Source organism: Coenobita brevimanus, chromosome 25 (assembly GCF_032717465.1).
Source record: "Coenobita brevimanus isolate Jiangsu-jjx chromosome 25, ASM3271746v2, whole genome shotgun sequence".
NCBI lineage: Eukaryota > Metazoa > Arthropoda > Malacostraca > Decapoda > Coenobitidae > Coenobita > Coenobita brevimanus.
The window spans coordinates 13,346,281-13,372,978 of NC_136978.1; the positions used below are offsets into that span (position 1 = coordinate 13,346,281).

The 26,698-nt window shown below is 42.1% G+C and overlaps 1 protein-coding gene across 1 annotated transcript in view; it reads right to left on the reverse strand.

Moving 5' to 3' along the window:
- LOC145393722 (uncharacterized) overlaps window positions 1-26,698 on the reverse strand; it is an 848,279-nt gene that overhangs the window by 193,331 nt on the left and 628,250 nt on the right. Inside the window, exons 59-63 of the mRNA XM_080267765.1 lie at window positions 19,549-19,680; window positions 6,346-6,581; window positions 5,851-6,056; window positions 5,572-5,579; window positions 4,795-4,882 (exon numbers count right to left, since the gene is read on the reverse strand). Coding sequence (XP_080123891.1) covers window positions 4,795-4,882; window positions 5,572-5,579; window positions 5,851-6,056; window positions 6,346-6,581; window positions 19,549-19,680 — 670 coding nt within the window. The remainder of the gene's footprint in view (window positions 1-4,794; window positions 4,883-5,571; window positions 5,580-5,850; window positions 6,057-6,345; window positions 6,582-19,548; window positions 19,681-26,698) is intronic.

Genomic DNA, 26,698 nt, shown 5'->3' on the forward strand with positions numbered 1-26,698 from the left:
TGACTTCCAGTCCTCCAGAACTTTACCCCAGGCCAATCTGCATAATTTCCACATCCATTCACTACTATCTCTCCTCCATGCTTCAGCATTTCACCACATAATCCATCAATTCCTCGGACTATCCCCATTTTGACCATCTTCATTGCTTCCACTACTTCCATCCAAAAGACTTCTTCCTCTCTTCTCATATCCCTCCTTCTCCTAGCCATCCCCCACCCACTTACACTTGCATCACTTTCATTCTCTAAGTTCAACAATCCCTTGTTCTCTCCATCTGCTCATTTCTTCTCTCTTCTCCACTGGCAATCTACCATTTTTGCCTTTCAATCCCCGAATAACTTCTTTATCACCCTGTCAAACTCTCTTTACCTCTTTCCAGAATGTTTTCTTCACTATGTGCTTCCTTCTCTCATGCCACAGCCTGTTTCACCTCTTCATTCCACCATGCTGTTTCTTTACTAGGCAAAATCAATATTATATTTCTCCCTGTGCATTCTCTCTTTGGAGCCACCATGCAGAAGAAGCTCTCAGCCACCCAACACCACCTAGTCATTTAAAATTATGACTGGAGAAACTATCCTGGACTCAGGGAGATGAGAAGATGGTATGCTGCTTCTCATGTCCAGTTAATATACCTCATAATTGCAAACTTTCGTTAGGGCCTTCAATAAGTTGCCTACTCATTCTGAGTGAATAAAGTATGAGTACGCAAGAATTCCGAATCAGAGCGAGATTTCCAAATCGGAGCTACTAGTGCCATTTGTTGTTAATTTTTAATTATGAAATATCTATCAGATATCTTTCTTATCACGTAATGACTTTAACTGGTCGGATTTTAGTCATTTCATCGCATGTTTGGTCTTTTATTTTCAATCACGGAGTCTGGGATATAGATAAGTTTGAAATTTGGAGTTTTTCATCAGTGAGCAATGATCAATGAGATTTATAGATATATATACAACACGCATTTCAACTGCACCCAATAATGTACATTAAATTGTAATAAATCTTAATTTCAGTCATTTTTCTTATTTCTTCTCTTCCTTGCAATCATATCTGGCAACATTTCAGCACTGCAGTTGCTTATTCGGTGATTTCTCACACCTTTTAGCCTACTCGGTTTCATTATATAAACAACTGTCAGTTCTTATCTATCTATCTATCTATTGCCAGACGCCTCAATCCCGTTTGGGGTGGCCACAAACAAATCGCCTCCAAGTCGCCCTGTCCCCCGCCATTTCACTGCCCTGATCCCAACTCACACCCCCCTGTCTCATATACCTCTCCACCCCATCCCTCCATCTCATCCTCGGCCTCCCCCTTCCTCTTCCCTCCTCCACCTCACTCACATACACTCTCTTCGTCAGTCTTTCACCCTCCATCCTCTCCACGTGGCCAAACCACCTCAGTGTGTTCCTCATAATGTTTCCTATCACATCCACATCCACACCACAACATTCCTTTATATCCTCATTCGTCAGCCTGTCTCTCCATGTGACTCCACAGGCTCCTCTTAAATAACTCATTTCCACTGCTCTCACTCTTGACCTGCGTCCTTCCAACAACGTCCAAGCTTTACTTCCATACGTTACAGTTGGTATCACAATACTGTCATGTAGTAACTTTTTCACTTCCATGCTCACTTCCTTGTTTCTTATCACTGCTTTCAAAGAACCAGCAACCTTTCCTCCCTGCTGTACCCTTTCAAGCACTTCACTCTCCAATCCTCCATCCTTACTCATCACACTACCCAAGTACTTAAACGTACTCACATTTTCCAATTCCTCACCATCCAATCTCGCTGTACATTCACTGACTTCACCTCTCTCAAAGACCATCACTTTACTTTTCCCTACATTCACCTTTAGATTCCATTTTTTACACACTCTCCCAAACTCATCCACCAAGCCTTGCAGCTCCCCTTCGTCTTCACTCAACAACACAGTATCATCTGCAAACAACAGTACAGGGAGTTTCCAAACACTATCCTCTCTCACCAGGGCCACTCCAACATCCACTACCCTACCTTGTACCTCTTTAATTACCCCATCCATATACAGAAAATGTGAGTACGGTTAAGTACTTGGGTAGTGTGATGAGTAAGGATGGAGGTTTGGAGGGTGAAGTGCTTGAAAGGGTACAGCAGGGAAGAAAGGTTGCTGGTTCTTTGAAAGCAGTGATAAGAAACAGGGAAGTGAGCATGGAAGTGAAAAAGTTACTACATGACAGTATTGTGATACCAACTCTAACGTACGGAAGTGAAGCTTGGACGTTGTTGGAAGGACACAAGTCAAGAGTGAGAGCAGTGGAAATGAGTTATTTAAGAGGAGCCTGTGGAGTCACATGGAGAGACAGGCTGACGAATGAGGATATAAAGGAGCGTTGTGGTGTGGATGTGGATGTGATAGGAAGCATTATGAGGAACACAGTGAGGTGGTTTGGCCATGTGGAGAGGATGGAGGGTGAAAGACTGACGAAGAGAGTGTATGTGAGTGAGGTGGAGAGGGGAAGAGGGAGGGGGAGGCCAAGGATGAGATGGAGGGATGGGGTGGAGAGGTATATGAGAGAGGGGGGTGTAAGTTGGGAGCAGGGCAGTGAAATGGCGGGGGACAGGGCGACTTGGAGGCGATTTGTTTGTGGCCACCCCAAACGGGATTGAGGCATCTGGCAATAGACAGATAGATAGATGTACAGATTGAACAACCATGGAGACATGACACATCCCTGTTTCAATCCAACCTCCAAAGAGAAAAATTCACTTAGTTCACCATCCACACGCACTGCAGCCTTAGCACCATCATACATACTCTTCACAGCATTCAACAACTTCCCATCTACTCCATATATTCTTAATACTTTCCACAATCCTTGTCTATCCACCCTGTCATATGCTTCCTCCAAATCCATGAAAGCCGCATACAACTTCTTTCCCTTCTCTAGAAACTTTTCCACTAAAGATCTAAGAATGAATATCTGATCTACACAACCTCTTCCCTTCATAAAGCCTCCCTGTTCTTCTCCAACTGATTCCTCTGTTCTTTCTCTAACTCTGTCAATAAGTATCCTACCATACACTTTTCCTATTATACTAAGAAGACAAATGCCCCTATGATTACCACACACTTCTTTTTCCCCTTTTCCTTTGTACAAGGGAATAATCATACCTGACTTCCAATCCTCTGGGACTCTACCTTCCTCCCAGGCCAATCTGCACATCTTCCACATCCATTCTACTACTATCTCTCCCCCATGCTTCAGCATTTCACCACACACTCCATCAATTCCTGAGGCTTTGCCCAATTTAACTTTCTTCATTGCTTCCATAACTTCTATCCTACTGATTTCTTCCTGTCTTCTCACCTCCCTCCTCTCCCAGCCATTCCCCAGCCACTTATACTCACATTACTTCCATACTCTATGTTCAACAATTCCTTAAAGTGTTCTCTCCATTTGCTCACTTTTTCTCCCTTCTCCACTAGTAATCTACCATCTTTATCTTTCACTCCCCTGCTAATCTCACTTCCACCCTGTCTTACTCTTTTCACCTCTTTCCAGAACATTTTCTTACAGTCCCTCCACTTTACACTCAAATTCCTCATCCACTCTCTTCTTACTCTCTCTTACTAATCTTTTCTCCTCTCTCTTTTTTTTCTACATATAACTCTCTCTTCTGCCTCTCAACTTCTTCCACGTCCCTATTTCTCATCCATTCATTGTATGCTTTCTTCTTTTGTGCCACAGCCTGTCTCACCTCTCAGTCCACCACGCTGTTCCTTGCACCCCCCTCCGTCTTCTCTTCACCCCACACATCACATCACATGCTTATATTATTATTATATTATTATTATTAATATTATTATTCTGTCACCCGTGACCGTGACCCCGTATTCCATTTTATCCCTAGTTCTGTGACAGGTTGGAAGCATTAATCATGCTCCCAGGAGATGGCAGGTGATTTAGGGATTAGAGGTCAATGAAGGATTAGGGTTGAGCCCTCTGGGGAATCTCAGGATTTTCACACCTGAGTGTGAAATCACTTCCTTACTCTGACCATGTGTTTTTCACCTTCTGAGCCAGTCATGTGCATAATTATTTTTAAAAATAAGTCTAGAAAATGCCCATATTCTCTGAATATGAATATGGCTAAAACATGACTAAAATTTCCAAGAGGCTAAATTTAAGGCTAAATCCAAGAAAATCAACCAAAAATGGGTAAATTTAGCATGAAAAGGCTAAATTTGGTCAGCCTGTTACAGCTCCAAGACAATAAATAATGGGAAATGAATCCCACTACAAACAAGTACACACATAAACAAGTTAAAAACACATAGGACCTAAATACATGTAGTTACAGCCCCACCCGTTTCAAAGTCTAGTTCCGATTCGGAAATTTCAAGTTCCGGTTCGGAAATCTCGCTCTGTTTCAGTAATCTCGCTCCGATTCAGTATTCTTACGCACCGGTAAAGTATTTGATTATGTGCTTCCTATACACACTTTAAGATATGGATAAGGGTTGGGGATATGGAGGATATTTTGCAGCTAAAAGTTGAGCTAGTAGAGAGGTGTACATGGGAAGAATGAAGTACTTAAAATATGAGCAGCCACCCAGATGAAGGAAGAAAGAATCAAGACGCGAAGGTAGAGCTGGGTGGTGGTCTATGATGAGGATACCACGGATGCATGGAAAGGGAATAACAGCCGACTGAGGAAGCTGAGTTTGACTGGAATGAGGATAATCTGGAGGTAACTGAACCACTGTTAGGTTCCTAGTTGGTTCCTAGCCACTGACTGACCTTGCACTGTTGCTAAAGCAAATGGTAAGATGAAAACACAAGTCAACTGCATGTTTGTCTGGTGTGCTACCCAAAATGTTGAAAGAGTCTGGGAATGGAGAAGTAAGATTAGTAACTGAATTGATAAATGCTATTACAAGTGAGTACCCAGTACTAAATGGCTGGCTGAGGAATGTGATTGTGAACAATCATAAGATGGGTGATGCTTTTGACTACAGTAACTATAGGAACCTAAAACTGATATATCAAATAATGAAGTCACTGAAGTTCTGGAGCTAATGGGAATCTACAACTTAGGAGAGGGTGAATATTAATGAAAATAAATTTGGCTTCATGCCTATCAGAGGACATTAACTGTTAGGCAGTGTCAAGAAATGATCTTGGGTAAAACAGCTGCTATTTGTTTTTGCTGGCCCGGAGAAAGCTTTTGGCAGGGTACCTAAAGAAGAGATACAGTGGTCAATGAGCAAACTGGGTGATGAGGAGTGGATTGTCAGAGTGGTTATAAAATGCACAAAGGTTAAGACATCTGAGATGAGATATATGGGTCATCTGACTCCACACAGCTCAGTCCAAAAGCTGCCTCTAAAGCTAAAAACACTAGCCAAATGTCATGAAGATTCCAAATATTTACTCTAAGAAGTGGACAGCCAAACAAATGATTGGCATACAGACAAAAAGTCTAACAGCCGAGAATACTGGGTATATATGAATTACTGGCTATGGTACATTGCCATTACAATGAGTGATGCTTCAGAGACTCCAGGCAACCCTGACCATGGAATCTGTTGGAGAAAAGTCATATAATGCTTTAATTTGAAGGAGTAGGCAAGACAATGGCAACCTAAAGATCCTCATGCCTCATGAGACAGTATAACTGGAGACAAGATGCAATCCACTTTCTCCTGAGCCCTCTCAAGTTGGAATGATTCCCTGTCAGCATTTACAATACCATGGTGTTGTTGTACGTGGCTTGCCTAATGGTGCCTTCATGAAGGGACAGCAGAATGAAAAAGAATATTTTTTTTCCTGCATCCCACATAAAACTACTCTTACCATAGTTAAGCACGGTGCTAGGAAAGCTGGCAATGGCGGTCCATGTGGCTGTAGCAAAGTGATGGACACGAGAGCTGAGGTCAACTATGGCAGCCCAAGTGTTTGTGATAATGGCCTCAGACCACACCCTCACTCCCTCCTGCAGCCTTCTCAATGTTGGTCCATAATTGTGAGTTATGTATGCTGCTCCAGCTTCCAGTATCACACTGAAGGATAACACAAAATACTACAGGAATACTAATACAATATTAACAATGAGATTATGTATTTGACTACAGGTAACAGCTCCATTTAAAAACCGGATCTTTTGACATATTAACCACTAACTACTGATAATATAGTCAGATAATACAAAGTTGTATGAATGAAAACTATTTGCACCACTTGAGAACTATGGTAACTTTCCTGCCTGTCATTCCACAAGCTAGTATTCAATTCTCAAATAGTATGAATAAGAGTAACTGTTATTATTGCTTCCTTTCCTTGGCAACCTACCTAGTGATGTAAACACAGGCCTTAGCACTGTGGACAATGTCAAGAACCAACTCATCTCGTCTGGCCTCTTGTAGCAGCCTGCGGGTATGGCGACGCAGATACCTGGCCACCATCGTGGCCGGAGTGGAGGGAGAAACTGATGATAAAATTTTTGTCTTCTTCATATCAGAAGCTACTGCTTGCACCACATTTTTAGCATTGGTGGTCAAGCTGCTCAATTCTTTGTTGGCACTCAGCTGAAAATGCAATGAACATAACAGTAAAAAAGGTTAAATTTACTGTTGTAATTTAAATTATATATCATGGTAAAAATATTTAGCCTTCTTGCATGATATCAGGATATCATCCAATTTTATTCTGACTCACTGAGGGCTTTGTTCCAGTTGTGTAACAGGACTATTTTCCTCAAAGTCAAAATCAAACAGAGACATCATTCCATCAGCTGGAGGGAATATATTGTGATATGGAATAGGCATTACTGTACAGTACTATGGATGATGAAATCATAATGCTAATTACAATACACTGCACTGTGCCTGACTTTGCCACCAGATTCCAATGAATAAATGCTGCTGAGAGAAAGAAAAGAGATATATCACTTTAACATCACCAGTGGATATTGCAGTGGCCCAAATGAGAGAGGGCAGTGTTTGGAAACTCCCTGTACTGTTGTTTGCAGATGATACTGTGTTGTTAAGTGAAGATGAAGGGGAGCTGCATGGCTTGGTAAATGAGTTTGGGAGAGTGTGTAAGAAACAGAATCTAAAGGTGAATGAAGGGAAGAGTAAACTTATGGTGTTCGAGAGAAGTCAGTGAATGTACAGTGAGGCTGGATGAGAAGGAAATGGAAAATGTGAGTACGTTTAAGTACTTGGGTAGTGTGATGAGTACGGATGGAAGTTTGGAGGGTGAAGTGCTTGAAAGTGTACAACAAGGATGAAAGGTTGCTGGTTCCTTGATTGCAGTGATAAGAAACAGGGAAGTGAGCATGGAAGTGAAAAAGTTACTACATGACAGTATTCTGACTGCTGGTTCCTTGAATGCAGTGATAAGAAACAGGGAAGTGAGCATGGAAGTGAAAAAGTTACTACATGACAGTATTCTGATGCCATCTCTAACATATGGAACTGAAGCTTGGACCTTGTTGGAGGGACACATGTCAAGAGTGAGAGCAGTGGAAATGAGTTACTGTATTTGAAAGGAGCATGTGGAGTCACATGGAGAGATAGATTGACATATGAGGATGTGAAGGAGCATTGTGGTGTGGATGTGGATGTGATAGGATGTGTTAGGAGAAACACATTGAGGTGGTTTGGCCATGTGGAGAGGATGGAGAGTGAGAGACTGACAAGGAAAGTGTATGTGAGTGAGGTAGAGGGTAGGGAGAGAGGGAGGGGGAGGCCAAGGATGAGATGGAGGGATGGAGTGGAGAGGTATATGAGAGACGGGGGTGTGAGCTGGGAGCAGGGCAGTGAAATGGAGGGGGACAGGGTGACGTGGAGGTGATTTGTTTGTGGCCACCCCGTATGAGATTAAGGCGTATGGCAATAGGTAGAAAAAACATCAGCTAATAATTAAACAAATAAATAAATAACTGCACTAATTATTAGTCATTACAGAGAGAGAGAGAGAGAGAGAGAGTTTTTTATAGACCCAGTAAACTAATAAAATATAAGTATTTTCAGGTGTAATGCCTGAAATTTGTATATTCCACAGTAGGCCAAGGACAGGCTTCCAGTACTGTATTTCTACTTGCTCAGCTGAGAAAACTTTTCTTTGAGTAAAACTTTGGTGAACTTAGGAGAGGTACCATAACAGCATGAAACTACCATGGGATGGTGTATGCGGGTTTCTTGCTATTGATGAACTGCACTGCTCATTGTTTGTTCACTAACCTATCTTTTTACTTTTGCTACTACTGTCTGCCATTGTTTGGACTCTCCCTGTTTATTCTGGCTATGCTACTGTTCTGTTATATTCACCTTGTCTTTCTTGTTGATCAACCTGCCTGCTAGCTAAGAGTTTCCCATGGTCAGCCTTTTTTTAGTAGGGCAGGTTACTTTTTGGCAAATTTTGTTTTCTATAAACAGTATGCCAGGACTCCACATAATCCACATGAGTTGGTCCCTTCTCTTTTTCTCATTCTTCTCCCCTTCTTGAAAGTCACTTCTCCTTCTTCTTCTTCTTTTTTTTTTTTCTGGTACTTTTTTCTGCACTGTTTTCCAGGTTCTATAGTGTTCCCAGTGGGATTTGATTTCTCCTTTCCAGTAGGATTACAGTCCTTTTTCCCAGTGGGAATAATATTCTTCACTTTTCTTGGGATTCAATCCATCCCCAGGTATTTCCTCACCCTATCATCAGAAGTGACTGCAACTGCTCCCACTTTCTTGACTTCTTTGGATTCAGAGTAAAGTGTCACCTGTGTCCTCACCCCGGTCTTGTTCACACCTGACAATCTCTACATGCTCTCCCAGACACACCGCACACATGAAATGAGCAATTTTTTGTACCTTACTATAATGGCGTCTATAAAAGCCCACGTTGCTTAGAGGCAAAGCGGGGATCTTCTCTTTGACTCAGTGCTAACGTGTGCATGGATCAAGCACAAAGACATGAGATCGAATCTCAGCCAGGGCAGTGTGATTAATTTGTTAAGTATCAGTTTGGTTATTACATGGGTTGGCAGCAGTGTGGGATGTGAGGTAAGGCTTGAAGGGCAATGATGTTGTTGGTTAGCTGGCAGTGTCCTAGTCTTTACATCCAGGGGATGAGCTGTTTGGTGTGGTCCACAGCATCCCCAATGGTAGCCTCTGATGCTACACTAACGGGTGTTCGAAACTGACCGAATTAACCCTCCCGCACACAATAAGTTTCGGTAAGTTTTCTGGCACATGATTTTATTCCACCCGCCTCTCCACCAGCCCCCCTGTGCGCCTATGAAAACATGTATTCTCCCCTTATTTTCACCAGCCAAACCTATAAATAAGTACGAACAGAAGTACATTAGGCCGGTGTGAATAAACATTTCGGAACGTCAATCTCACTTCCCAACATCACAGCTTGAATATTTTCCATCATCCAAAAAATTGTTATTAGATGTTTAGAAAGAGAATTTCATCAGCTTTCTAATAAAGTTTGCGGCTTTTTTATAAGATTTTTAGTTTTGGAGAAAACAGCTAAAAACTAAATGTAATTTCCTACAGGTAACTGATTTTTTTTTTCAGGGCGCTCTAGCAAAAAAGTTTTCTTGCAAAGGTTGTTTTTATTTCATCATCTGGTGTAGAATTTCATGGGCTTTCTCAAGGTATCCACAGATTTTTCATGCGCCTTATAGTTTCCGAGTAAATCGCATAAAACTACTGTACTGAGTACCTATGCACGTGCTGCACTTTCGCCATGGGTGCACAGTAACTTTTACATTTTCACCTATGTAACAACGAATTTTGATCAAAGATGTTACATTGTTATTTCATGTACATATGTAGAATTTTATGTGCTTTATCATGGTTCTTTCAGGAAATCAATACATCCAATACTCTTCAAGTAAATGGACGATAAAGAACAATATAACTCCTAGTGTGCTGTCAATTTTTCCTGCCTCACCCACACCAACATATTTCACTCGCTAGGTTTATTTTGTTTTATTCAAAGTATACATGTAAAATATCATAAGCTTTTTTATAGTTCTCTCAGAAACTCGACATGACCATTAGTTTTTTTGTTAGCTACTGATACTGAAGCTGTACTTATTTCCATCTCATATACGTATATGTAAAAACCAATACTTATTTGTGTAAAATATAGAAATAAGTCATATTACAAATCAACAAAATATGGATAACTCACTTCCTCCAGAGATGTTGAACTGCTGGCAGGACCTTGAGGGGTTTGAAGATGTATGTAGTGTGTGTGTGTGTGTATTTACCTATTTGTATTTACCTATTTGTAGTATACAGGAATTGAGCAATGCTCATGTTGTCCTGTCTCCATATCCACATTTATCAAGTCTACCTTTACACACATGAATGTTTTTCTCATGCACCACCTCTTTGTCTAAGTCGTTCCAAATATTTAAGTATTTAAAACAACGTTGGGTCTGGTTAGTACTTGGATGGGTGACCGCCTGGGAACACCAGATGCTGTTGGCATCCCTACGTGTCAAGTGGGGTTGGTGGAGGATTAGTGCCCCTCCCTGTAAAACAATTAACTCTAAGCCCTTGACCACCCCGTTTGGGATACATGGCGTCTGGCAATGAATGAATGAAAAAACCTAATATACCTAATTGTGATATACACGGAATGTACTATGCTCGTGGGTTTCCGTCGTTGTTTCTCAATAAGTCAAATTTAGCTTTAAACTCGTTTAAGTTTTTAGACTAGACGATCTCTTTGTCCAGGCTATTCCATAAGTCTACACTTCTGTAAGGAAAGCTATATTTCTTGATATCCTTCAAGCAGCTTGACTTTTTCAACTTCATTCCGTGGCCTCTTGTTGCTCTCTTATCCCATACAAACAGATCTTCTTAGTCAATTTTATCTACTCCCATCATGGTCCTGAACGCTGCAATCATGTCTCCCCTCTTTCTCCTTTCCTCTAAGGAAGGCAAATCCAGTTTTTCCAGCCTCTCTCTGTATGACAGGTCTGTCAGACTGGGGACCATCTTGGTTGCTGTTCTTTGTATTCTCTCAATCTTGTTTATATCTTTCTTTTTGTGTGGGCACCACACTACTGCTGCATATTCTAACCTGGGGCGGATCATGGCCACTATCAATTTTTTCATCATCTCCTCATCCATATAATGAAATGCTACTCTTATGTTAGTCAAGAGTGTATAAGTCTCTCCAACTATCTTGTTAATGTGCTTTTCTGGTGACAAACTATCTTGGACCAGCACTCCCAAATCTTTCTCTTCTCTCCTTGTTGTGATTAATTCATTACCCAACAAATAATTCAGTGACGGCCTCCTGGTACTTTTACCCATTTCCAATATTTTACATTTCTTTACATTAAATTTCATTTCCCATGTCCGGCTCCAATTGTGTATCCTATCCAAATCCTCCTGCAGTATTTTACAATCCTCCTCAACCTCTACCTTCCTCAAGACCTTTACATCATCAGCAAACAGACTTGCATAACTGTTCACTCCATCTACCATATCATTTACATAAATCAGGAACATTACTGGTGCCAACACCGAGCCTTGAGGGACTCCACTTGTTACTTCCCTCCATCCAGACATCTTATCCTTTATTACTGTCCTCATTTGTCTCTCTCAAAAAGTCTCTCATCCATTCCAGAAGTTTCCCCTTTAGTCCTCCTATATATTCTAGTTTCCACATTAGTCTCTTATGAGGTACCTTGTCAAAGGCCTTCTCTAAGTACACACAATCCACCCAACCATCTCTCTCCTGTACCACATCAATCGCTCTTGAGTAAAAGCTCAACAAGTTAGAAACACATGACCTTCCACTTCTGAATCCAAACTGACATTCAGCCAAAATATTCATCTCTTCCAGATATTTTATCCATCTGTCTTTCAGGATTCTCTCACACAATTTTGCGACCATGCTGGTTAGAGACACTGGTCTATAATTCAGGGGTTCTTCCCTGTTTCCTCCCTTGTAAATTGGTACCACATTTGCCCTCTTCCATTCTTGTGGCACTTTCCCCTCTTCCAGTGAGCATACGATTAAACTGTGAATTTTATCCGCCAGTTGTTCTCTGCATTCCTTCAGTACCTAATTAGAAATTCCATCAGGTCCTGGGGCTTTCCTTACATCTTGAGTTTCCAGTAATTTATACACTGCCTGTACATCCACTTTTATATCTTTCATCACCGGAACATTTCTAATCACTCCCTCCCCTTCCACAAGCTCCTTTTCTTTAGTGAAAACTGACTGGAAACGTTTGTTCATTATTTCTGCTTGCATTGCCGCATCCTTAAAGACCTCTCCTTCTACTTTCAGTTTGGTGATTCCTTCCTTTTGTTTCAGTTTGCCATTAACAAATCTATAAAACAGTTTGGGGTCATCCTTGCATTTGTCTGTTATACCTTTTTCAAAATTCCTTTCTTCTTCTCTACGTATTCTTGTGTATTCTTCCTTTGTTCTGTTGTTACCTCTCTTTCTCCAATTGTTCCACGCCTTATCTCTCTCTTTTTTTGCTATCATACACCTTCTATTAAACCACTCCTTTTTCCTGTTTTCTTTCCCTCTTACTCTTGGTACAAATTTTTCCACTCCCAAATTATAGAGGTCTAGAAAGATATCCCACATCCTCTGTATCTCTCTTGTTTCTCTGAATTTTCTCCAATCCGCATTTTCAAAAAAGTTTCTCAATCCTGTAAAATTTGCTTTCCCAAAGTTGTATCTTCCCTGTCTATGAAGCTCGTCTCTTGGCTCGACGTTCTCTATTAACATCTGGAACTCAATGACCACGTGATCACTTTTTCCTAACGGACAGATTTATTTCAATGATTCTATTACATTGGGTTCTTTGGTGAACAGTAAATCTAACCTTGCTTGGGTGTCCTCACATCGAAACCGTGTCTCTTCTTTGACCCATTGCGTCATCACATTATTCATTATTATATTTAATAACATAGTGCCCCATGAATCCTCACCGCCTCCCGAGTACCATTCCTCCCAGTTCACCTCTTTACAGTTAAAGTCACCCACCAAAATTATATTATTGCTATTCTCAATTATTTTTTGCAAATAGTTAGCCATATCTGACAACATCTCATGGTATTCATCATCCTTCCATGCTCTCGTCTTTGGGGGAACATACACTACCGCCATATCTCCCTTAACATTCTCTCCAGTTTCTAATTTCATATATATCACTTCAGCCCTGCCTTCTCCCATTTCCACAGTACAGTATCTACATTTATGTTGTTCTTCACTGCTATCATCACTCCTCCTCCCTTTTTTTCTTTTCTGTCTTTTCTCCACAGTTTGTATTTACCATCTCCCAAATGAACATCAGTATCTTCTCTTAATTTGGTCTCTACAAAGCTCATGACATAAGGTTCATGTTCTCTCGAGAAATCGTTAATTTAGATCCTTGTCGATATGAAACCATCAATATTAGTATATATCACCTTCAAATTATTTTTGACATTTTTAATACCCTCTTCTCTCCTACTCTCTATCCGTACCACTTTCTCAACTTCTGATCTTTCACAACCATCCCCCTTAGTTTCCTTCACTTCTATTTCCTTAAATACCATTTCCTTACTTTCATATCCAATACTCTCCAAAAAAAAATATTACATTCTTTCTCTGTCCTCTTATCATTTTTTTCCCTTTACTTCTTCCTTTAATGATTTTAAAACTTTTCTTTCTTCTTCATTTATATATTTTCTTATTATAATATTTTCCATCCCTGCCTCTTTACTTAATTTCCAGGTCACTTTAAGTATCTCATTTAATACACTTTCTGATGTAAACTTGACTCTCACTGGTCTTGTTTCCCCATTCTTATAAGGCCCTATCCTCCTTACTTCCTCAATTTCTTTTACCCACTTGTCTCCTTCGGGGTCAATCTTGCCTAATATTTCTCTCACCAGGTTCGTGGCTCTCTCGAGTCTTACGAACCTAACCTTTTCTTCCTCTTCCCCGTTTCCAAATACTACCACACATCTATTCCTTTCTACAGTTTCTCTCACTATTTTCTCTTTTTTCTTCAGTATTTTCACTACATTTTCTTCCATTTTTTTCTTGTTCATTTCCCTTTCTTCCTGGATGATCTCTCTTAAGCTGACCACTTCTTTCTGTTCTTCTTCTACATGTGCCCACTTTGCCTTATGTTCTTCTAATACATTACTCACCTTCTCCGTTTTATTAGTACTCTCTTCTAGTTTCCCATGTGCCCACTTTGCCTTATGTTCTTCTAATACATTACTCACCTTCTCCGTTTTATTAGTACTCTCTTCTAGTTTCCTCCTCAATTCAATGTTTTCCCGCTTCAAATTTCTAATCTCTTCATTCGCTGTTTCACTGGATTGAATCAGACTCTGTATGGTAATTTCTGTATTTTCAGACACATCCTTTATCACTAGATTCTCTACTTTCTTTTCAAGTTCACTAATCCTCATAATTAATGTTTTAACCAGGTCCATGACATTGGTCTATCTATCTATCTATTGCCAGATGCCTCAGTCCCGTTTGGGGTGGCAACAAACAAATCGCCTCCAAGTCCCCCTGTCCCCCGCCATTTCATTCCCCTGCTCCCAACTCACACCCCCCTCTCTCATATACCTCTCCACCCCATCCCTCCATCTCATCCTCGGCCTCCCTCTCCCTCTTTCCCCCTCCACCTCACTCACATACACTCTCTTCGTCAGTCTTTCACCCTCCGTCCTCTCCACATGGCCAAACCACCGCAGCGTGTTCCTCATAACTCTTCCTATCACATCCACATCCACACCACAACGCTCCTTTATATCCTCATTCGTCAGCCTGTCTCTCCATGTGACTCCACAGGCTCCTCTTAAATAACTCGTTTCCACTGCTCTCACTCTTGACTTGTGTCCTTCCAACAACGTCCAAGCTTCACTTCCGTACGTTAGAGTTGGTATCACAATACTGTCATGTAGTAACTTTTTCACTTCCATGCTCACTTCCCTGTTTCTTATCACTGCTTTCAAGGAACCAGCAACCTTTCTTCCCTGCTGTACCCTTTCAAGCACTTCACCCTCCAAACCTCCATCCTTACTCATCACACTACCCAAGTACTTAAACGTACTCACATTTTCCAATTCCTCACCATCCAACCTCGCTGTACATTCACTGACTTCACCTCTCTCAAAGACCATCACTTTACTCTTCCCTACATTCACCTTTAGATTCCGTTTCTTACACACTCTCTCAAACTCATCAACCAAGCCTTGCAGCTCCCCTTCGTCTTCACTCAACAACACAGTATCATCTGCAAACAACAGTACAGGGAGTTTCCAAACACTATCCTCTCTCACCATGGCCACTCCAACATCCACTACCCTACCTTGTACCTCTTTTATTACCCCATCCATGTACAGATTGAACAACCATGGAGACATGACACATCCCTGTTTCAACCCAACCTTCAAAGAGAAAAATTCACTTAGTTCATCATCCACACGCACTGCAGCCTTCGCACCATCGTACATACTCTTCACAGCATTCAACAACTTTCCATCTACTCCATATATTCTTAACACTTTCCACAATCCTTGTCTATCCACCCTGTCATATGCTTTCTCCAAATCCATGAATGCCGCATACAACTTCTTTCCCTTCTCTAGAAACTTTTCCACTAAAGATCTGAGAATGAATATCTGATCTACACAACCCCTTCCCTTCCTAAAGCCTCCCTGTTCTTCTCCAACTAATTTCTCTGTTCTTTCTCTAACTCTGTCTATAAGTATCCTACCATACACTTTTCCTATTATACTAAGAAGACAAATGCCCCTATGGTTACCACACACTTCTTTTTCCCCATTTCCTTTGTGCAAGGGAATAATTATACCTGACTTCCAATCCTCCGGGACTCTACCTTCCTCCCAGGCCAATCTGCACATCTTCCACATCCATTCTACTACTATCTCTCCCCCATGCTTCAGCATTTCACTACACACTCCATCAATTCCTGGGGCTTTCCCTGATTTAACTTTCTTCATTGCTTCCACAACTTCTATCCTACTGATTTCTTCCTGTCTTCTCACCTCCCTCCTTCTCCCAGCCATTCCCCAGCCACTTATACTCGCATTGGTATTTGTATCAAATCCCTGAAATTCTAGTCCCTCATTGTTTACATTTTCGGCCATGTTTGATGTTGGTTAAATACCAAAGCAGCTGTTACCGAAAAAAACTACAAACATTCATGTATAGTCTAGCCAATAAATCTTTACATTTTTGGTAGTCTATTAACTTTCATTATTCTAAATTTAAAACAAGACCTTAGGAGACAGGACAGACAATATTCCTGAAACTACTTAAGGTTAGCAGTGATGGCTGGGACGTCTGCTCTCTTCAGCTGTTTCTCCGTGTGTGTGTGTGTGTGTGTGTGTGCACTACACACGTATATTTCACACTAAACCGTAAGCAATAATATCACTATCACAATGATTCCATCTCAACCTCCTTTATTATTCCCTTTCCAACTACAGCGTACATGACACCTGTTCCCTTCCCGACTTCGGTGTATCTCTGTGACATACACAACGTCTGCTAAGGTAGGTCAATTATTTCACTAATCCAGGCACTATATGTTTCACATAATATAAGCATCGGCTTAAGGGGCAAGCTGAAGCAGGGAGTGGCAAATCCCGCTATTACAAACATGACTCCAGCCTCTAGGCCTAACGGCTGATAATGGCGCCTATGCTTTACAAACAATATATGTATGTTCCATAGACACAATCACTTCACTATATAGTCACAAACACTATACAATAACGATATTTCAATCATGGCTTCTGCCTCTAGCGGGATGGGGAAAATAGAGTAGTTTAACCCTTAAACCGCGGGCTTGTTTTGCTTTGACTTGCAGCTCCCGCAGGCATATTTGGCTCCGACAGACTCTCTAAAAATATTTGCCAAAAATCAGTTATTAGTCCTAGAATATTAAAATCACATATACTTATGGCACATACCTTCAGCTTTCTCCTTGGGTGTTTGTTGAGCCTTCGTCGAGTACCGTAGGACTTGTGAAGACCTCTGAAGTTGGGTAACGAAGTCTCCACTTTACACATCCCGACAACCCGTAATATGATTACCACAGCCTGATATTATCACTAGAAACACTAATCTATACTTCTCAAATAGTTTGGAATCCATACTCCAAAAAAAAACACTGTGAAAGCAATGAAAATTACGAGGGCGTATGACATTCCCACTTCCGATCGTTCGCCGCTGGTGTTGTCTATTATTCATAAAAACACTCACAGTTTATATTTCTGTTACTATATAACACTTATATATATCTACAGTCTTTATCCATAAGTTTCCTTCAGTAATAGTAGTTTATTGTCACTGCAGGGATTCAATCTCTTTCAGTAAAATACGTAGCATTCACTTTCTCGTCCTGTACACTCGCATTGAGAGTGAATGTCACTTTCACCTTCACTCTCATAACTCATAGTATTCATACATGCTAGAGTGAAACTTTCACTTTCATTACTCCTAGTACAGTATATATACTCGTATTCTTATAAGACCACACATTTACATTTCAATTAACATTCTCTACTTTATTTATATTATTTAAATTTCTATTTTATTTACACTGTGTTATGCACTGTCACTTGAAGTAATTTAAAAAACTATTTTCCACTGTTCACTTATATTTACATTCATTGCTTTCTTGCTGTTTACACATTATTTACACTTTATTTACAATTCCACTTGCACTGTTTTAATCAATAAAAAGATCATAGTCACTCTCTATCAATTGTCAGCCCTTTACCTCTTTCCACATGAGGTTTAGTAGGAGGTCACAGGGCCCTTTGCATGGGGCTATAAAGCGGCGGAAGTTAGCAGGAGTGAATCCAACATACCTTCATCTTCAAAGACGACAGTGAACTGATAGTGGTGGCCTCCTGCCGCCTGGCTAGGGTAGGTGCAATAATACCAACTTCAGCCCTGTGAGACCTGCTAATATATAGTAATGAAATGATTGGCAGGAAACCAAGACAATACATAATAAATCAGGTAGTTCCAGGTGAATGTAAATATCAATTAGGCTTCTCCCTTCCCTCCTTATATGTATATTTATTACGAAAATAGATTATACGGCATATTTCAAGGGGAAATAAACGGCGAAAATTAGCGAACGAGTGCACGTGAGGTGTTGTCAGGTGATAATTAGCCAATTCCAGGTGTATGGCACTATCACTTACCTTATTTCTTTTTTGTATATATTATTTGGTATAAGAATGGGGCATAGGGCTTATTTCAATGGATGAAATCAGTGGAAAATTCCAGGGAAGATTTACTTAGCGTAGCACGGCCGGGCAGGCAAGAGGATAGGGTAATGGAGGGGAGGTAGGGAGGGGAGTCAAGAATGGGGAGAAATGGCTAAATTGTCAATAATGGATGGGAGTACAGATGCGATTAGGAGTGCTGACTAGTGTTGGACATTGGCAGTACTGATAGATGATACAAGCCACCACTTCAAAGCCCGGGCAAATTCAAAATAACACAGAATCACAAAAGTGTCGCCCCGCGGTATGATCCCTTGCTCCCAAGTGTCACGAAAGTGACGCCCCTCGGTTAAGGGGTTAATGGGACGACAGATGGAGTGCTACCCTTCAATCTCGCTGGTGGTGAGATACTGTGGATTACTGATATACACTGTCCCATGAGAGGGCCAACAGTGTTGCCAAGTATTTACTTTGGTAGCTAGACTGGCCTGCTAGAACGCATCAAAGTTCGATGGAAATTGGCCGAAAACTTGATTTTTGGCAAATTTTTTCCTGCTTTGGAACTCAATTTGCATCTCTGTGCTTTTACCAGGAAACACCCAAAGAATGCAAATCGCATCTTCATGCCCCGGGGGGTTAATAACCAAGGGGAGAAAAGAGTAATGTAATGGGGTCTATAAATGCCTGCATTGCTTAGTGGCAAAGCAGGGATCCTCTCTTTGGCTCAGTGGTAACGTGCGCGTGGATCAAGCGCGAGGGCAAGAGACTGAATCTTGGCCAGGACAGTGTAATTAATTTGTTAAGTTTCAGTTTGGTTATTACATTACCGCATTACCACTGCAACTCTTATGCACCCACTTATCACAAACACTGCACAAGATGTAATACTTCCTACACTCTTGTGGCAAACTGCAACTGGCCACACTCCTTCTGACTTTGACAGTACAGTGGGCTCGCACAGTACGTGTGATCACAGTGCATGAATCGCATAGTACATGAGTGACCAAAATTCATAACCATAAAACTATGAATGCAAGAGTTTAACCCACAATATGCAAGGCAGAAGCAAGGTGCGGCCCAAAACCGTTATTTTCCCAACCTACGTGACCCTCTCCCCTGGACGACGCGCCCATCGTCGTTTTTCATTAAAGGACGCAGTTCACTTCACCCTACAAGCCTGGGACAAGATAACCCCTGCAAGAGTGAACCATGAATGGCGACTACTCGTGCCTCACTTATGCACAAACCACGGGATGGCCATTCAACCTCTGGTGGAGGCTGAGGCAGCCACACTGACAGCAACATTAGCTGTACCAGGTTTCGAGGATGTAACGTTGGTGGACATATGAGTGGCGCACACTGCTACCGAGGCACAGCCTCCCCAGGAAGGGTTGCATCGGGTGGACGAGGATGACACTGAGCCCATGGCCTGGCAGAGTCAAGTGCAATGGAGGGTGGCATAGAACTGTCTTTGTCAAGGATAAGAAAGACCCTTGTGGCAGTGGATAAGCTCAAAGAAAAACTGCAGGAACAGGAAAAATGCCAGCAAAGAATGGAGAAGGTTCCTGTTAATATCGACAAAGCCTTTGCTCCTACTCAGACAGGCACAGGCAAGAAATTAACAGCACGAAGCAGATGCTCATAACAAGTTACATGTGGCAGCCTCAAGAAAGTGAAAGTGAGGAACCAGCTATATCATGTGATCCAGTACCTGTAGAGGAAGAAGAGGATGCAATTTCAGTTGTGTCAGCATTGGACTTCGAGGATTTTTGGCAAAAGTTAATAAGTTAACCCCTACACCGCGGGCATGTTTACCAATGTTTTGCGTGTGCCGCGGGGTTATTCGGGCTCCGACAGACTCTCAAAAAATATTTGTCAAAAATCAGTTATTAGTCCTAGAATATTAAAATTACATATGCTTATGGCACATACCTTCAGCTTTCTCCTGGAATGTTTGTTGAGCCTTCGTCAGTTACCGTAGGACTTGCGGAGACCTCTGAAGTTGGGTAACGAAGTCTCCACTTTACACTTCCCAACAACCCGTAATATGATTACCACAGCCAGATATTAACACTATAAACACTACTCTATGATTTTCAAGTAGTTTGGGATCCATACTCCCAAAAAAAACCCACTGTGAAAGCAATGAAAATTACGAGCGCGTCTGACCGTCGCTCTGGCACTAGTTTGCTCTTGGTACTCTGTCATTTATTATTCATAAAACCCCTCACACTTTATATATACAGTACTCGTCAGAAGTATTCAGCGTTGTCCGCCGGGCGCGCAATACTTATGGCCCAAAAAGAATCACCCATTTTTGGGGGTAAGAATTGAGCCACAAGTTTGAGCTCCGAGCATGACGTCACGGTAGCCTGAGGCCTTCCGACACGCTGGTTGGTTCCCGCCTCAGTCGCCCACGGGCTGCCTGAGAGAGAGGAACTCCGCCGAGTGTCCCTCTCAAATTGCGCCATTTTTTACCGAGTGTCCCGCAGTGTTTTGGCCTTTAAAACTTTGTTATGGCACCTACCCGTGAACTATCGAGTGAAATCATATCCCAGATCATTGCTCTAAAGGAGGCAGGCCACCAGACAAAGGAAATTAGTGAATTGGTTGGTGTGGCACAATCGACAGTGCGTCGTTGGTGTGCGCGGTTTCGGGAGGAAAACAGTGGTGAAATTCCCACAAAGAAACCGAGGTCTGGTAGGCCTAGGAAAACTTCCCCAAGGTCTGTTAATGTTTTAAAACGTGCAGTGGAGTTTAATCCTCGTGTGAGTGCAAGGAAAATTAAGGAGAGCAACCCAGAAGTGTTTGGTGAGGTGTCAGTGAGAACAGTGTCTCGTAGGGTGCATGAGCTTGGTTACACAAGTCACAGGCCTGTGAAAAAGCCTCTTCTCTCTAGCAGCCAGAGAATTCGTAGGCTTGCCTTTGCTAATAAATATTTAAACTGGGGTGAGGAGCAATGGTTGTCAGTGTTGTGGTCTGATGAGGCAACGTTTAGTGTTACCTGTAACAGAGGAGCACGCAAAGGTAGTGACCCACTTGACCCACGGTATGTAGAAAGCACAGTTAAACATCCTGATTCACTCATGGTATGGGGTTGTTTCTCAGGGAAGGGTTTGGGGAAGCTTGTTGTACTTCCCAAGAACCTCAGAGTGAATCAGGATGTTTACCTGGAGCTTCTGTGTGATCATTTACCAGACTCCTTCGAGCTAACAGGTGCACAAGTGTTTCAGCAGGACGGTGCACCTGCTCACAAGGCCAAATCGGTCACCAATTGGCTTCGTGACTGCGAGGTATCATTCATGACAGACTGGCCAGGAAATAGCCCAGACCTCAACCCGATTGAAAACCTCTGGTACCTTGTAAAGAAGAGTCTCCAAGGGAAGGACGTGAGCTCTCTGCCTAAGCTGGAAGCCGCCATTCATGACTCCTGGGACAAAATACCGCTCCAGCACCTCAGGAGCCTCGCCCTTTCACTTCCAAGACGTCTCAGGTCCGTGAAGAAACGTAAAGGCTACCCTACGAAGCACTAAAGGTAAATAAAATGCATTATTTATATGTTTTTTCAATGTTGAAAGGTTTGTTTCTCAGGAGGGACGCAGGGCGCTCCATACTTCTGACGAGCACTGTATGTATATATATATATATATATATATATATATATTTTTTATGCGAGGAAGAAGGAACCAAAGGCCAGGAGCCTGCAGTAACAGTTCCCTCCAAGAGAAAAACAAAATACAATAGAGAGCCAAATTCAAGATCCGATCATTTTGAGATGCCTGGACACACTGCGTTTGAAAGACTGGAGATCATAGGCAGCAGGATATACAGACAGAGGGAGACAGTTCCAGAGCTGACCTGTTGCATAAATGAAAGACTGGGAGTAACGGTTAACTCTTGCATTACAGGGTTGGACAGAAAAGGGATGAGAGTTTGCTGCCAGATGGGTGCTATGCGCCCGTCGTAGAGGTGGAGGAATGCAAGCAGACAGTTCAGAGGAGCAGTGACCATTAAAGTAGCGATAGAAAAGAGATAAAGATGCAACAGAGCGGCGAAGAGACAGAGGTTGAAGGGAGTCAGTAAGAGGAGGAGAGTTAATGAGACGAAAAGCCTTTGACTCCACCCTATTGAGAAGAGCTGTATGTGGGGAGCTTCCCCACACATGAGAGTTGTACTCCACACAGGGGCGGATAAAACCCCTGTATAGAGTCAACAATTGTCCAGGGGTAAAGAAAGAGCGGAGTCGGCTTAGCACACCTAATCTCTTGGAAGCAGATTTTACAAGAGATGTAATATGATTTTTCCAAGATAAGTCACGAGTAAATGAAACCCCAAGCATGTTCAAGGATGATGCAGGATTAAGCTGAATATTATTAAACATTAGTGGGTATACCTGTGGAAGATTTTGTCGGGTTGATAGGTGTAAGAACTGAGTCTTAGATGCATTAAAGACAACCATATTATTTTTACCCCAGTCAGAGATACGAGCCAAGTCAGACATTAGGTGTGCCATAGCCTCATCCCTTGTTTGTTGAAGTAACTGTTGAGATGGGCGTTGCAGGAACCGAATGGAAAGGTGAAGGTTGGAGTCATCAGCGTATGAGTGGATAGGGTTAGATGTACAGCTTAGAAGATCATTGATGAATAAAAGGAAGAGAGTTGGTGATAGGACAGAGCCCTGAGGAACACCACTGTTGATAGATCTAGGAGAAGAACGATGGCCGTCTACAACAGCGGCTATAGAACGACCAGAAAGGAAACTAGCGATGAAGGCACAGATAGAAGGATAGAAACCGTAGGAGGGCAGTTTGGAAATTAAAGATTTATGCCAGACTCGATCGAAAGCCTTTGAGATGTAAAGTGCAATGGCAAAGCTTTCGCCAAAGTCCCGAAAGGAGGATGACCAGGAGTCTGAAAGGTAGGTGAGAAGATCGCCAGTGGAGCGTCCCTGACGGAACCCATACTGACGATCGGAAAGAAGGTTATGATAGGAAAGATGCCTTAAAATTTTTCTATGAAGAATTGACTCAGAAACTTTTGAGACACAGGACGTTAAAGCAATTGGACGATAGTTGGAGGGTTGGGAGTGGTCACCCTTCTTTGGGACAGGCTGAATGAGGACAAACTTCCAGCAAGAAGGAAAGGTACAAGTTGACAGACAAAGGTGAAAGAGTTTGCCTAGGCAGGGTGTAAGCACAGAAGCACAGTTCTTGAGAACAACAGGAGGGACCCCATCAGGTCCATATGCCTTGTTAGTACTGAGGCCAGTGATGGCAGAAAATACATCAACTGAAGAAATTTTAATGTCAGCCATGAGGAAGTCAGAGGGGGGAAGTGATGGAGGAACAGCACCGGAATCGTCTAAGGTGGAATTGGAGGAGAAAGTCTATGCGAAGAGATCTGCTTTATCAGTAGAAGAAATAGCTACAGAACCATCAGAGTAGAAAAGAGGAGGGAAGGATGATGAGGTAAAGTTGTTAGAAAGATTTTTGGCAAGGTGCCAGAAGGAGCGGGAAGAATTCGAGTTGGAGAGTTGAGAGCATTTAGTATGGATGAAATTATTTTTAGTAGAGCGAAGAACAGACTTAGCACGATTCCGGGCAGAAACGTAAAGACGATGTGATTCAGGGGTGGGTTGGCTCCGGTACCTTTTGTAGGCCTTCTCCTTGTTGCAGACAGCATTAGACCAAGCGTGATTAAACCAAGGCTTTCTTGCGTTAGTCAAAGAATATGAGAAAGGAATGTATGCTTCCATGCCCGAGAGAATAACCTCTGTAATGCGCAAGGCACACTCAGATGGCTCACAGCCATGGAAACAATAATCATTCCAGGGAAAATCAAAGAAGTACTGCCTGAGGGCCTCCCAGTCCGCGACTCCAAAATGCCACAGACGACGCTTCACCGGAGTGATAGGACAGGTTAAGGTAATAAGGTTGTGATCGGAGGAGCCCAACGGAGAGAAAAGATTAACAGAGTAAGCAGAAGGATTAGTTGTGAGGAAGAGGTCAAGTATGTTGGAGCTCTCTCCAAGGCGGTCAGGGATACGGGTAGGGTGCTGTACAAGCTGCTCTAGGTCATTAAGGAGAGAAAAGATGTAGGCTTGTTCACCAGGTGGATCTGTGAAAGGAGAGGAGAGCCAAAGGTGGTGGTGAACATTGAAATCTCCAAGAATGGAGATTTCAGAGAAAGGAGAAATGGACAGAATGTGTTCCATCGTAGAAGTAAGATAGTCGAAGAATTTTTGATAGTCAGTAGAATTAGGGGATAAGTAAACAGCACAGACATATTTAGTCAGAGAATGACAGGAAAGCCGAAGCCAGAGTGTGGAGAATTCAGAAGAATCAAGTTCAGGAACACGAGAGCAAGATAAGTCATTGCGTATGTATACACAACAGCCACCTTTGGCTTTGAAATGAGTATAGAGAAAGTAGGAGGATACAGAAAAGGGTTTGCTGTCAGTTGCCTCAAACAGCTGAGTCTCCGTTAGAAAAAGAAGGTGAGGTTTAGAGGAGGAGAGGTGGTGCTCAACAGAGCGAAAGTTAGATGAAAGGTAGCGAATGTTGCAGAAATGAAGAAGAAGAGAGTCAGACAGTGGTTCCAGGCACCTCGAGTCGTCACCGGGAGAGGGGCAGATGTCGGGGGCATTTATGGTCCCCCCCCCTGGGGACTCCGAGGCTTGGTGAATCGACGCCATTATGGTGAATTTTGAATAGGAAGTGTAGTGTGTACTGTGCATGTAGTTTGGTAAAGATAGTTAGAGAAATTTGTACTGGAGAGCATGCTGGCCTACTCTCTGTGTAACTGAGACACTGAAAAAGTTCAGCAAAGGGGGATGGTCAGGAACTAGTCCTGAGGGCTGATGAAACGGGAGCTCCAGCACTCCCTGTCATCAGCTTTCCATCCACCTCGGGAGTACTGCCCTGCTCGACTGGTGCTACAGTCTACTATATAACACTTATATATATCTACAACCTTTATCCATAAGTTTCCTTCAGTAGTATTAGTTTATTGTCACTGTAGGGATTCAATTTCTTTCAGTAAAATACGTAGCATTCACTTTCTCGTCCTGTATACTAGCACTGAGAGTGAATGTCACTTTCATCTTCACTCTCATAACTCATAGCATTCAGACATGCTAGAGTGAAACTTTCACTTTCATTACTCCTAGGGCATACACTCGTATTCTTATAATACTACTCATTTACATTTCTATTTACGTTCTCTATTTTATTTATGTTATTTACATTTCTATTTTATTTACACTGTGTTATGCACTGTCACTTGAAGTAACTTATAAAACTATTTTCCATTGTTCATGTATATTTACATTCATTACTTTCACTTGCTGTTTACATATTATTTACATATTATTTACAATTCCACTTGCACTGTTATACTCAATGGAAAGATCGTAGTCACTCTTTTATCAATTGTCAGCCCTTTACCTCTTTCCACACGAGGTTTAGTAGGGGGTAAAGGTCACAGGGCCCTTTGCATGGGGGTGAAAAAGTCCCTGAAGTCAGCAAGAAGAAACATACGTACCCCCACTTCGGAAGATGAGAGTAAACTGATAACGGAGGGCCAGGGTAGAGGCCTACTTAGGGGATATTCAGTGCTACCAATGTTAGCTCTTGAAACAGCTATGTCTAGCACTGAAATGATTGGCAGGAAATCTAGACAATACATTATAAATTAGGCAGTTCCAGGTGAATGTAAATATCACTTAGGCTTCTCCCTTCCCTCCTTACATGTATATTTATTACGAAAATAGATTATATGGCATATTTCAAGGGGAAAAAAATAGCGAAAATTAGCGAACGAGTGCACGTGAGGTGTTGTCAGGTGATAATTAGCCAATTCCAGGTGTATGTCACTCTCACTTACCTTATTTCTTTCTTGTATATATTATTTGGTATAAGAATAGGACATAGGGCTTATTTCAATGGATGAAACCAGTGAAAAATTCAAGGGAAGATTTACTTAGTGTAGCACGGCCGGGCAGGTGAGAGGATAGGGTAATGGAGGGGGGGTAGGGAGGGGAGTCAAGAATGGGGAGAAATGGCTAAACTGTCAACAATGGATGGGAGTACAGATGAGATTAGGAGTGCTGACTAGTGTTGGACTTTGGCAGTACTGATAGATGATACAAGCCCCCACTTGGAAGCCCGGGTGAATTCAAAATAACACAGAATCACAAAAGCGACGCGGTATGATCCCTTGCTCCCAAGCGTCACTAAAGTGACGCCCCGCGGTTAAGGGGTTAAAGGCTTGTGGGGAAGGTGTTCCAGAGGAGTCTAGTTATGAGGGGGAAAGTGCTGGTGCAGTGGGTGGTGCGGTGCCCGATGAGGCGAGGGCACTCTAAGTATGTTGCTGCGCCTCAGATCCCCTGCTATTTAAGTCCATCGGGTCTGTTGTCTACTGCTTTTAAGGTGATTGACCATATTTTT